The 14,275-nt window shown below is 40.5% G+C and overlaps 2 protein-coding genes across 3 annotated transcripts; one reads left to right on the top strand and one right to left on the bottom strand.

Annotated features, from left to right (window-relative positions):
- The first annotated feature begins 179 nt into the window (after positions 1-179).
- si:ch211-219a15.3 (C1q domain-containing protein) lies at positions 180-2,502 on the top strand. Its single transcript, XM_026365372.1, has 2 exons — positions 180-210; positions 1,421-2,502. Exons 1-2 carry the CDS (start codon positions 180-182, stop codon positions 2,500-2,502), a joined length of 1,113 nt encoding a protein of 370 aa, XP_026221157.1.
- An 800-nt stretch (positions 2,503-3,302) lies between these two features.
- nr1h4 (nuclear receptor subfamily 1, group H, member 4) lies at positions 3,303-13,317 on the bottom strand. 2 transcript variants are annotated; one of them, XM_026364644.1, is made up of 10 exons: positions 13,119-13,317; positions 12,347-12,490; positions 9,965-10,342; positions 8,050-8,190; positions 6,833-6,975; positions 6,592-6,690; positions 6,392-6,491; positions 6,085-6,231; positions 4,328-4,441; positions 3,303-4,207 (listed from the first exon to the last, which is right to left on the bottom strand). In XM_026364644.1, the coding sequence occupies exons 2-10, from the start codon at positions 12,441-12,443 to the stop codon at positions 3,969-3,971; spliced, it is 1,458 nt and encodes a 485-aa protein (XP_026220429.1). In that variant the 5' UTR covers positions 12,444-12,490; positions 13,119-13,317; the 3' UTR covers positions 3,303-3,968. The 2 variants fall into 2 exon arrangements, with proteins under 2 accessions (XP_026220429.1, XP_026220430.1); XM_026364645.1 differs by lacking the exons at positions 12,347-12,490; positions 13,119-13,317 and adding an exon at positions 11,296-11,517 and having other exon boundaries at positions 3,969-4,207.
- Between the last annotated feature and the right edge of the window lie 958 nt (positions 13,318-14,275).

Raw genomic sequence — 14,275 nt, forward strand, 5'->3', positions numbered from 1 at the left:
CAATAAGACTTTATACAGCTGCCTGGAAACTACAGGCTGGATGGATTTTGGAGCTCCTCCTCCTGACTCATCTGTGTGGACAAAAGCTTTGCATGTGGGTGTCAGACCTGTCACAAGGACTGCGCAACAAACTAAGAAGAAACCTTTTAAAATTTCCAACTAAGAATAAGAAGTACAGCATGCCATTTTTTCCGCAACTTAGCCCGACAGGTGAGTTTTTGGTAATTCAGTAAACAAGTTGTGTGTAGAAATAGAAACCTAATAAGAAATGCCTGATTTGTCTTGGCAGGATTATGACAAATCATCTCGATGGACACTATAAATAATAATTTTAAATGAATTTCTGAAGTAGTTTGTCCTATTTGGACTTTATTTTGCATTATTGTAACACAAATAGGACCTGGGTTTGCCATTACTGACAAACTGACTACACCTGACAATCATTATTCTTTTGTAAAATATGTATACTACAAGCAGCCAGGTGAAAATTCGGAGCCCATAATTATTATTTTGTTATGTTCAGACGTGCAAGGTTTCCACTCATTTAGTTAAACAAATCTCTTCTGACCAATCTAATGTTGTTGAAGTGACATAGTTCTGTACATACATGCAAATATTATACACATGTTGATCTTTCTTCTTTTAGTGATCTTCTCTAACAGAATTTCACAAATATCATATATAAAAGAAAAAAAAAACATAAAACATATCAAAACAAAATTATGATACTGTTGTGATAATACTACCTAACAATTTGCAGCAACTTGCCAGCGCTATAACATAAGTCATTTATACTCATTTATACTGTGCAGTGGTGTCTTTTAGCATTCTGCTTTTTTCCACCTCTGTAATTTTCCATTGTTCAACACACAGGAACAGATGAACCCAGCACCTAATCTAGTCCCTTCTCTCAGTGCACAGAGTGAACAGACAATATCAGCCACATTACAGGGACTGCTGCTCACAGCCAGAGCTTGATTTAAGTGGGAAGCTCTATCTCAACACGGCTTAGCCAGATGTCCTTATCGACGTGGAGTATTTTTTTTATAGAGACATTATAAGTTAAGCTCTGTCTGACATACAAGACTTAGCCTGAAGGAAGTGCTTCTTTTTCAGTCATTGTTCAGTCTCTGTGCTAAGGTAGTATCTTTACATTGACCACACAGAGAAGACAATGGTGTTTCAACAAGAAAGCTGAAGCGTATTACTAAAAAACAACCTGAACTATTATTTCACCCCTCCTTAGAATAATCTTGTGAACCCTTTGAGGTTCAAACCTGCAGGTTGGAAACCACAACACAACTGTAGACTTTTATTTCAAATAGCATAAACATTTCAAATATTCAAACTTGCTGATACTTCGAGTGGTTTAAATCAGACACCTGTAAATGTAATTACTTTCATTTCCATTTTTCTTTAGCTCACTGGAGCACGCACTGCTACCTGGTGTTTTCATTCATCATGATCACCTACTCCACAACAGTTTCACCCCTTCATGCCCCTCCAGTTGCCACAGGTGTCCGCTCTGCTTTCTCTGCCACACGAACCAGCAGTATTGTGGGAGACAAGAACAGGGCAGTGACCTTTAACAGGCTCATGGTCAACATCGGCAGGGATTTCAATCCAGACACTGGCCACTTCCGCTGCCGCATCCCAGGCGCCTACTATTTCTCCTTCTCTGTGGGGAAGTTTCCAAAGAAAATGCTTTCTGTCATACTGGTGAAGAATGGGGAGGAGGTGCAGGCTATAGCGTATGATGACTACCGCAAGAAAGGAAGGAAGGTTCAAAGCCAAAGTGTAATGATCAGTTTGAAGGAAATGGACACAGTATGGCTGCTTTTACAGCAGAGTCCTCAGTACGCTTTGTACAGTAATGCAGGCCCCTACATCACCTTCTCTGGTTACCTCATCTATCCTGACATCTCCCCGACCAGCTACATCAACAACCACCTGTCCCAGCCAGGGCCACCCTACCCAAACTGCCCCCCTCAAGCCGATTCATGGACCACAGATCGGACACCGGAGCAGCCACGTTCTGCCTTCTCTGTGGCACGGACATCCACGCTCATGGGTCAGAGCAGCAGGCAGCAGACCAAGTCACCTCTGAGCTTTGATGTTGAATATGTTAATATCGGTGGTCATTTCAACAAAACCTCCGGCAAGTTCACCTGCCACTTCCCAGGGGCTTACTTCTTTGCCTTCACTGTGGGGAAACATCCTCGTAAGGCTGTTTCTGTGAAGCTGATGACTGGGGAAGGCGAGGTGCAGGCCATGGTGTATGATGAGGACACATCAAAGAGGCGGGAGATGCAGAGTCAAAGTTTGCTGCTGTCTCTCCGTCGGGGCGACAGTGTTTGGCTGTACAGTCAACAGGATGAGCGCTTTGCTGTCTACAGCAACCAGGGAAGATACACCACCTTTTCTGGGTTCCTGGTTTATCCTGAAGCTGAACCACTCATACCTCCAGCCAAGGCGGACAGAACTCATTTGAAAATGTCTTAATGCTATGTTGTGACCTTTTAAAGACAACAGAAGTTTTGTTGGTTTTGCAGAAAACCTGTGTATGTTATTTCCACCAGAAAAACATGTGGTCTGAATCTGTGGTCAGTACAGCGTGAGTACATTTACTGCTTTGTGTGTCTGCGTTTTGTGTCAATCAAATAAATAATGTTGTTACTGTGCATATGTTTGTTGTCATGTTCCTCCACAAGATGGTGCTGTGATACAATTTTGGGCATTAACCTGTGTGGAAAGATCATTTATTGTTCTTAAAGTGCAATTTGCTGTCAAACATAAAAATGACTACAGGCCATATTGTTCACTAAAAAATGTTTTAGCTCACAAATGTATTTACTTTTACAGTACGCTATGTAAATGATGTAGATGATGTAAAGTTTCTTTTCTGTAAAATGGTAAATTTTTAGACCTTGGTGACAGTCATTTGAAATACAATACAGCTTTTATATTGTGAATAGATCTGTATCTGTATTCATGTCTTGTGTACTAATCTAAATAAATTCATACAATAAAAAATATATTCATTCAAAGTCAAATCATACCAAATTTTGCAGTGAATGAACATATGTGTACTTTACTGTTCTGCATTGCAAAGTGTATGTAGAATTACTGCCATGACTATGGCTATGACTAACTATTTAAGCTTCTGCTGCATATTGTTTCTACTGCAATAAAATAAAAAGAAAGATACAAAGACCAAGTCAATTAAAAGGGCCTACAACAAAAATAAACATTGTTTAATTCTATAAAATTAGTTAAAACACACAGAAACATATTTATGGTCCTTCAACTTAGACATTTTTGTTTGGTTTCTACTATTGATTAAGAGTTAAATGTAGAAATATGACTTAAAAGGGTCATTGTTATTGTTCACTATGGAAATGTTCTGAGATTTAGTAAGATTATAATGGAAAAATCATATATTTTTTAAAGGTACCAGATGGTATATACCTAATGTATGTGTACTCCTTATTGAATTATTGTGTCCTGACTGAACTTGAAAATGTTCCAATGTAAACTGTTTGTCTGGTAATTTCCTTTTTTAACATAAAACTATTTACAGAACATACATGTAGCAAATCCTATGACGTTTTACAAATAATAATAATGGCGACTTTGAAACCTTACATATCATAAGAGCACCATCTTTGCTTCGAATATGTTCCAGTGTTTGTACTTTGGTGTCTGAATAATCTCATTGGGCTTTCCAGATGTCTCAGATGATGTACACAGTAAAAAGAACATGCATTTTCCCTTTCTTTGTGCAGGAAAAACAATGAGAGTCACAAAGTAAATAGACATGACGACGCATTACTAGTGCTATCAAGGTCAGGCAACAGAGACGCAAACAGATTGTGCACATTTAATTCCAGTACAAACGTGTACTGTAGCTGGACAATGACTGTATCTCGCAAAAGGTTTATGTTCAGTGTTCACCCCCCAAACTGCTGTCATTGCACGTCCCAGATCTCACAGAGCAGCGGGGTAAATTTGTGGTCGTTCACTCTCCAGGACGTGAGCATTTCTGCGTGGTAGTGGTTGAGTGTTCTCATCTCTGTCAGTCGGCCCAGGAGACGAGCAAAGTACTGTGGCTCCTGCGGATGATGTAAGGCACACAGCTTCCTCAGCACGTCCAGCATGGGCTCCTGAAGCCTCTCTACAGCCTGGTGATCCTTCACGTAAGGCCGATCTGGGAGTGAACCGCAGCAATACGTTGGTCTTTTAGGGCATGAATGATTATAGATACTGATTTAGGAAAAAACACATCACATGTTGACATAAACTGTCCACATCAGTGACTTGGTGATACCTGGTGTCAAGATGGTTATGGCTGTGAGGAGAGCCTGTTCCTCCTGCACCATGTGGAGTTCACCGATGCTTTTGTAAAAGTTGAACATGGGTGTCATGAACTCCTCTGAGATGCCTGCGAAAAAACAAACAAACAAAAAAAAAACTGTCACACATTCAGTTTTCAGAAATATTCCTTTTGATTGGAACAATGTGACGACCAGTTTTTAATCCACTGTTTAATCTCTGTTAATTATTAACATTATTACTTACAGTAGTTTCAGCTCATACACAGTACCACAATAACAACGCCACAGTTTAGATCACAGATATGTGGCTGCAACACACACAGCCGAAACACATCAGCAGCAAAGCTGATAAAATTTATTGCTGTTATCAGCTGTGAGATATAAAAATGCAGCTTACAATAAATTTGCTTTTTATGTTTGGGTATGTTGTTGTGTGACGGTGCAGTAACACCCGTGCAAAATGCATTTGACACTTCAGCACTCAAGAGTTAAATAGACAAAGAGTCAAAGGGCAGACAGGAAAAAGACACAGTAAACATTTTTAATTTCATTTATGAATACTGTATATTGCAAAATACATTTGAGTGTTTGTGAGGAGTACTCACTAGAGGAGAAAGAGAATCAATTTAAGAGAGAGATAATAGTGATTTTAACTGAAAATGTACCTCAAAATATTCTAGATATGGTGGGTTGGATCTGTAGACTGTATATTAAGTCTACAGGATGGTTGTAACACTGTTATAATGTACACTTCACAAAAGGAAGCTTGAAAGAGAAATACTTGCTGCTGAAGTAGGAGTTGTTTTTTTATTCTTTTGGTAATGATTTACTAATAAATAAGGATGAATATGACAAACTGCTTTCTAGATGATCTTAAAAGGTTTGTGTTCAGTTTGCTTGAGGCAACAGTTCCTCCTTTTGACGCTCTTCAAACTAGCAGAGTTTGACACATCATCAAGCATTCAGAAATGCCAGTGAGGCTCCAAGGGAGAGAAGTGGACAATAGCACTCATGATGTTTTGATAAGGAACAATGGTCTTTTCAGACAGCTTTGCTCTCTTATTCTCCCAGACTGGCCTTTAGTGTGAATATCTCTTATCCCCACCATTCACACCAGAGCGGTGCTGAGGGACCCAGTGACGCACACACACTCCTGCCATCACTGCTGCCGTCTATCCAAACTGTCCAACCTGGTTGACGTGATGACACCCCACATACATATATTTGATATAAGTGCAAATGGAGCAGTTTCTATTTTGGAAAAAAAAACCTTTCCACGGCCGACCAGCTTATGTGTGGGGCTGCTTGACTGCTCTCCTTTACCTGTGTGCATGCCAGCACACATGCCTAATCTGGGTGAAACTATACCCTGTGAGCGTGTGTGTGTGTGTGTGTGTGTGTGTGTGCATGCGTAACCCACACCAAGCCAGAGATCAACAGGTCAGCACACGTCTCGCAGCTGCATCACACAGATCAGGAAGATCAATTATTAAAGGAGGATCGGACTAGACTTGGCTGCAGGTGCACATACAAATGTCATGATGATGCGGGTGCAGCCTGCTGCAGCTGGTGGAGCACAGGACAAGACTCTTGAAGGTCATAAATCAGAAGGTGCCATATTTAAAAGCTGCATGCACAGTACTACACGTTGGGTGATGATTAGCGACACCATGTGAGTTCTGATGGAGCTGTTCACACACGTACAGTACAGAGACAAAACGTTTGAGGGGGACTACTTCGTCTGACTTACCACTCTTGCGTATCCTCTCCTCCAGAACTTCTGTGTGCCCGTTGGGCATCTTTGTGCTAAAAACCTGAGCAGACCGTAGAAACATGGCTTCCACAGCTGAACCCTTCAGCAGAGCGATCTGGTCTTCGTGGTCCAGAGACAGAAAGCCTGCCAGAGGCATAACACCACTCATTACAAGAAGCAAGGAATAATGGTTCAGTGTGTTTGTTTTTTATTTGCACAACATGGTCTCAGGCAGCAAAAACTTTAAAAAAAAAACATATGTAAAACTTTTCAATATCAGTATATGTGAGCTGGGGAACATTACCTGGAATATTCTTTGTAAACTCCACCAGCACTTGAACTTGACTTGTTGCCATCTCTGTCAACAGGAGGAAATTTTCCTCTGCACTGTACTGTTCTTGTAGCTTTGAGTTAAACAAGAACAGTAAACAGTAAAAACACAGGCCACACACAGTAATCCAGATACACAGGAAAAGGTTTGAAGCAATGTTAAGGGTGTTATACCAGTTTTTTGGCCATGTCTTGAGGAATTTGATGTCTGTTATAAGCATCTACAATGACTTTCATAAGCGCCTGCTGCTCTTTAGTGATTTCGACTTTTTCCTGCATTTAAAAAGAAAAAAGGAGAAAACAGAAACAGCACCTCACTATATGATGACACATTTTTTAAAGTTTATATCAAAACAATTGTGGAATCTAATGAATGTGGAAAACTGCACATTTCCAGGGCACGAGTTGTGACTACCTTCAGCAGTTTGGTAGTTGAGGTGACGTGTTTGCTGTCTGTATTGTCTGCCGCTTCGGTCTCGTCTCCGGTCGACTGTCCTGGGGAAGCCTTGGTGTTCTTCCGCAGCCTTTTAGATTTACACTGAATCTCGGTCAGCAGGCCTGCCAGCAGCGGCAAAAGCTTTAGTACCTGTAGCACCTTAAACTCTTTCTTCATTCTTAAACTTTTGATTTTAATAATTGACAATCCAATGTGTTCTCTGTGATCATAATGTTTATATTATTAAATATAATGCACAAATGATAAACCAAGTCATTCCTTCACATTTCCATATATATGCCTATTTTGTAAGTTCACTTGTAAGTGACAAGTGAAATATATCTCTCTCTTTTTCAAAAACCCGTGAGGACAGAGTGGAGTACAAAGTAATGACCAAAATAACAGCGCAGCAGTAATTTCACATCTGTCTTTTCACACTGTGACCAAAAAGGTCTAACTTGTTGAGCTCTTGACGACGGCCATGAAAACCTGCCACCCTGCAATATTCATTTTGCAGGTGGCAAGCTATTCCTTCTGTGCACTATTTATGAGCAACAGGAGTCCCGTCCGTCCTCCACCTCCTTTCAACTGACAGCTCTGAATAGAACCAGCAACTAATGATGCTCCAGAGACTTCACAGAAGTTATATATAATTTATATAGAGTTATAGTTCTGTCCTTGATTGTGGTGCGCTTCCAGTTTGAAACTACTTATAACCCAATGCTCAAAACAACCTTTAAGATATATCAAATTACTTTTAATGACAGTTAATTTTAACTGCTTCTATTCCCGTAACGGTAATGAACACTGGACCTTACTATTGTCTGCTATGTGACATTCAATCCCCAGCAAAATTCAACAGCCAGTGTCAGAATGGAAAATGAGGGCTTACCAAGGCAGCATCTGACAGTTTCTCTTGATTCTACTGAACATGACAGTAGAGAGAGAGTGTGTGTGTGTGTGTGTGTGTGTGTGTGTGTGTGTGTGTGTGTGTGTGTGTGTGTGTGTGTGTGTGTGTGTGTGCGTGTGTGTGTGTGTGTGTGTGTTTATGGACGCTGCAAATCCGTTTGAAGTCATGCATGACAGTAAGCAGCAATAGTTCTGTTTTCATTCTCCATCGTATCGATTAACAATCATAGCAGGTTCCTGTCAGCATGATCGTGTACCATGGTCTCTTAATGGGAAGTGGTACTCACATTCAGCCAGCATGCCCATTTCTTTGCACTTTCTGAGCCTGCACTCCTGACATTTCCTGCGCATATACATGTCCATCTCACAGTTCCCACCACTCTTGCATTTGTACACGGCGTTCTTCGTTATGCTCCGTCTGAAGAAACCTGAACACAGTAAAACAAATACAGTACAGCACTTAATAAAAAAGATAGTTTTTAAGCAAAAACCCCGCCAGTAATGGATATTTAAGGACAATAGAGATTGATGTTTAGGTGTTTACCAGTAGTCATAATTCACTGACAGTGGACAACAGACAGATGACAGGAAATAAGAAGTAAAAATGTACAACAAAGGTCCTTCTCTTCTTAACCTAATGGTCACTTACAATATAACATGTCATTTCTTATTTGTAGATAAATGTATGGATTTAGTGGAGGCATTGTTTTCAAATAGATTTTTCTGTTTATCAGACATACAGTAAGTTTGGATTATCTGTTCTTATTTCTTGTTGTTGTTTTTTAAGTGACATATACTTCAACATACAGGAAGTGTATGTGAGAAAAAGAAATATTGGCTGTTATTTTTATGATGCACTGATAATAATTTTGGATAAAGTATTCAAAACAAAAAACAGTAAAATGCTATTTATCTGTATTAATCCATCAAAAATGATACAAATGAAATATATGTAACATCATCAACAGAACTCCAAAATAGGGAATTCTGCACAATGAGATCTAACAACAATAAAAGTTAAACCTCTGACTTGTAGTGGAACATTTTACCATTTTGTGAAATTTATAAATAAATTATGTGATTAATATGTCAATCAATCCATGGGTTGCTATACCAGTTTGAACTTATGTAACCAGAATTGATGATTAAGACGTTGGCACAAAAAACAGTTTCACGCGTTTCACTGTTCTAATAATAATGTCACACAGAGGATCCCGTGAAAACAAGTAACAATGAGCCAGAGAGAGACAGCAATAGAGCAAATACGTGGACACACACACACACACACACACACACACACACACACACACAAACACACACACACACACTTTTTTAAACTTTGGAACAGTTATTAGACATTCTGACATACAACATTAAGCACAATGGCATACATTAGCGTAACTGGGCTCAGGTTGCTCCTGCATTGTACAGCAGAAAGCTGAGAAGGAACCCAATCTGGCAGCAGCACCAGGTAGACCTGAGCCTGTTCTCAGTCAAATGGCAGAACACAGCCCTGCTGCTGCACTCCTGGCATTGTCCAGCCTCACAGTGTGGAATTACACTCATACCCATTCACCTCGCGCTTTAACAGGAATCACAGTAAATTCACAGTGTCATAAAACCACAGGGAGGGGACGGTAAAGGCCACAACTCCACTGTCACCAAGTGGTTAATTTTTACATTGTGAAGAGTTGTAAAGGCTTGGTCTTACTGTAATGTTTCCTCATTTATCTTTTTTTTTCTTTCAGTCAGTCTGTACAACTTCATGACGAGTTCAGTGGACAGTACTGTGCACCATTGGATTTATTTTTTAGCTATGCTATGATGGCCATATATATTTATTTCTCTGTTTTTTCATTAGAACTACTGAAATCCCAAAAGGTGCAGTCTAGTATGCTGTGCTTCCACAAAGACCTTTCCTGATCAAGCTTCTTTAGACTATGGATGGATCCGCTTTGCATCCAGCCGAAGCTGCCAGATGCTCACCCAGGTCCCCGCTTGACTTCTTCTTGTCTCTCAAAGGAGAAACTCTGACATACGTCTTATTAGATTTTGGCTTTGAAATTAAACATGAAATCAATGTGCCGCTATACACAGCACCCGTACCTGAGGGAGTCATTAATTAAACTGTTCTGAGAAGGACTAAAATCCCATACAGTGTGTGTGTGTGTGTGTGTGTCAGTGTCTGACATCAAATCCCACCTTTACATCCCTCACAGGTGAGAGCATTATAGTGGTATCCAGAGGCCTTGTCTCCACACACAACACATAGTTCCTCCCCTTTGACCCTTCCAGCTTGCAACGTGTGCCGGGTCCTCTTGCACACAACAGGCGCCACAGCTGATGCGTCCTCGATCTCAGCATCATAGCTGACGTCCAGGGGTCCTTTCCTCAGTTCATATATTCCTGTGTGTGAATACCATTCGTCCCCATTGTACTGGGGATAGTAGTTCTGACTGGAGTAGTACGGTGTTGAAGACATAATTGGCTCCATGGGTTGGTACTGCATGCTGGGGTAGCTGTTGAAGGGTAAGATGTCGGGATCGTGCAGCAGAGGACTGCCCTGGTCTGCAAGAATATCTAAGAGGAGAAGAGGAGAACACATTATTAGACCACATGTCTGACCAAAAACAAGGCACGGTGTGGCAGCTTAAAAGCTGAAAGAGAAACTACTGCATGGACGCTGAGCAGAGATTAAACTACAACTAAGTTTCAGAAAGACATCAGATTCCACAAGGCTTATTTGAAGTAGTGTGTGTCATTTCACATTTACTTTTAGAAACCAAAATCACAAACCTGCAATCATTTATTTACAATTTATTATTTAGGGAGAGTTGCAGTAAAAAGAAAAAGTGCACAACTTTTCAACTCAAGGAGACTAACCAAAACTGCAGGCTGTAAAACCAGAGCAGTCAGCTGAAAGATGCTCAGGAGAACTGCACAGTCCCATGATAAATATCTGTTGTGTCATCACTATGAGTGAAGCCCTTTCACATTACACACAGGCCTTTGTCCCACTGTTAATATCCAAATATTAGAGCAGCTTTAATTCTTTTGACTTGTGTTTTTAATAAGCTGTAAAGCTATCATGTCATGTAGAAAAGTTATTTTTCATCAATGTGAGCATTACAGAACCTTTTGTCCCTGAACCCTCACTTTTAATAAGATAAACTTGCTTCCCTGCAGAAGCAGTAGTCTGTAACGCATGCAACACATACTATAAACTCATAAATGATTAACGGCGTGCTGGGACAGAGCACACTGTGTCTTTTAGGGTGGCATGTAACTCAACTCCAGACAAGTTGGCACTTCTGAAACTCATACAACACCGTGAAGAGGATCACTCCGTTATTTTATCGTTACCGATTTCCAGTGCAGGGCTGATATGTTCATGACACAACGTTTCCCTTAAAGAAACAACAATGTGTAGTGTGTAACAGTCATTCCTAAACTGTACTGAAGTATTGTCAGGGGTTTCAATCTGTACAAACCTCTACATGCTAATTACATCTGTAAAGCGTTTCATCACTGACCTCTGGAAGACTTGGTCTGGACCATGGCCATGTCTGTGTGACCAAATGCACAGACTGTTTGGAGACTTTACTCTTTGATTCCCGACAGTCCAGTTCTGTTTTGTGGGTCAGTCCGTCCTTGGTTTCTAACTAAAAATCCATTTATTATTGGAAAGCGTTCCTCTATAGACGACACACCAGCAGATGAAGCGCTGAGCTACTTGGCACTTGCTTGAGTAACCCCAGGGGGAGCAAAGGTTCCTGCAGCTACTCATTAACCACACAGTCACATTTCTTTACATCATTACAAGTAGCTGGCTAATGTGCGGAGTCATTTTCAGATTTGGACAAAGGTACTGGCCGACTGCTACTGTACAATGTGACTCTGATCCTGCTGTCTTTATTAGTGATTTGATTTGCTACAGCAGATGGGCTTTGCTGTTTATATTATATATTGAGATTAATCAAAAATAATAGTTACTTCTTTTCTGAATACCTTTTCACAATCACCAACAATTTGTTCAGTGGAACTGATTATAAAATAACCACAACAACGACTGTAATCTCAAAAACACTAATATCCTTAGGTTTTTCTGTTGTGTTGTTGACTGCAGTGCTTGACTTTTAATAAAATGTTGATGGAGCAGGCACATGGGAATTTGTACTCAGTAATTGATTTATTGGGCATATTGTCCTTGTGTATATTATCAATCCATAACTCATGTGTGACATGTTACTACAGCTCATTTACACACATGTTTAGCTGTGTGCTTACACTGTCATGTTCACCCAAGGAGGCTCAGTATAAAATGTGTGGTGTCCTTTCAGAAGAAAAGATTTAGGGATGAGACTGGGATGTGCCGGTATGTTTTCCAAGCTAGAAACGTGGTTCAAGCAATGACAGGGCCTTTCTTTTGTTTATTATGGTTTAAAGTTGTACTGGTGATCTCTTGCTTCCTATTAGCCTCAGCTGTATTTAGAGCTGAAGCGATACCGTCATCAACATGATAGTGTCCTCCTCTGTAGTCTTGTTTCATCTTTCTGTGAGCTGCTTTCTGCCATGCAGACTTACCAAACAAGTGGGAGCTCTCTGATATGGAGAATTCATCGCCGGGTGGGATTTGCAGTGGTCCCACCACGTTGATGTCGGCGCCCACCCACTCATTCATTAAGGACGGTTGTTGGACACCAGTTCATAAAGCACAGAAAGTTACCTCTGTAACAACAATAAAAAAAAATAGTGTGACTTGTGGACCAATACATCTGATGTGATGTTCAGTAGCACAAGTCAAGACAAGACAACAAGTCCTCTCTGAGCAGTTAATAAAGTAAATTATTATTATTATACTGTATGTTCTGTCTCATTACATATTCAAGTACATGTCATTAATGCTGACTTGACAGGGTATAAAACAAGATCAGTATTGTCTGATGTACTTTTATTAAACATTAACTGAACATAATTAATATGAAGTATATACTGTAGCTCGTTTAATAATCTAGTAACACCTGTAAACTGATAGATGAACTTGATGATATCGCAAGACTGACGTGTTTTTATATTTGTCCGTGGCCTTTGTGGTGTCAAGGCCACAACGTGGTCACACATGAAGCATTACTTTTATGACCTCAGCCATCACATTTTGTAATTAACTCTGTAATTTCCCCTGAGATAAAAAAAAAAAGCAGCCCACAAGGATTTAGAACCCCCCCCCCCCCCCAGTCTGCTCTAATAGCCCACACAACAGCCACACATACTTCACTAGCTGTTAACACAGAGGCTCATAAGAAGTCACCTGTTCACCAGCCAGCATTAAATACGTTCACGTTGTGCTGCTTCTTACCTTTTCCCTGTCAGTGGATATTCCTGCCTGGTGACGTTGTCTCCTGTAGCCTTGTTTCCTTGTGTCCACACAGTGAGCTACAACTCCATCAATAGTTCCTAATGAACATTAAGTTGTTTGTGGTTGGATTCCAGTGAGAGCGTGTGTGACCAGTTGAGGTCAGGGAGAAAAGGATGGTGGTTATTAATTAAACTGTCCATTCCTGTCCACGTCTCCCCACCCCTGAGCCCATCCCCAACGCCCCCCATGCCGACTACCCCACCACCCAAAAAAAAAAAAATCCCTCTTTATCTTCACGAGACAAGAGGCGGCCTCCCGAATTCTCCAGCGGGACAGAAATCCCACCCACACGCAGAAACATCACGCTTGGAACATACATGCACTCATTAGCATGACGTAAACATCTGGTGTGAGTCTGAACAAGCTGCTGCTATCAGTCCAACAGTTTATACTGTTTTATCTTTGGATGAAAACAGGGGGGGGTTGTGGTGTGTGTCTCTGTTTCTGTGCAAAAGGAGGTCTTCTACTCACTGTGCTTTCATATTTACGTTACAAGTACCACAAGAAATTGAGTGCCTCATAAAAAAAAACCTCTGAAAGCAGACTGTGTGGCAATCGTCACCTGTCCTTGAACTGTTGAATGCATTTTATCGCGTCACTGCAGTCTATGCCATATTTGTTTATACTGGCACTTTCATTCCTCCGCACACCTGCCCTGTCGTCTTTGAGTTCTCTAAGGCGAACACGCACCCGGGAAATCAAATTCATCTTGTCTTTGTAAAGCTTAATTTATCCAAAAACAATAGTTTAATCATTAATGGGTTGTTGCTCCATTCAAAGAGGCCCTCCTGAGTCAACAGACAGTGTCTCTGAAATAAACAGAACCTTTGCCATTGGCTGTCGGCTGTTTGTGGACTATCTGGTCTGTGTTCGAGAGCATGTGAGATATGAGTTGGCAGCGATTGCTAGTGGACAAAACTCCACTGAACATATTTCTAAGTTGCATGTACAGTATGAAGTTGAATCAAATCAAATAGAAAACAGTGCTTCTCCACCTTTTAAAGGCTAGAATCATTATTATGATCATTTTATCATTCCTTTCACATTGGTGTTTAGTTATTTATTCCAGAAATGTATTGTGATTGAATGAATCCTAA

Source organism: Anabas testudineus, chromosome 6 (genome assembly GCF_900324465.2).
Source record: "Anabas testudineus chromosome 6, fAnaTes1.2, whole genome shotgun sequence".
Lineage (NCBI taxonomy): Eukaryota > Metazoa > Chordata > Actinopteri > Anabantiformes > Anabantidae > Anabas > Anabas testudineus.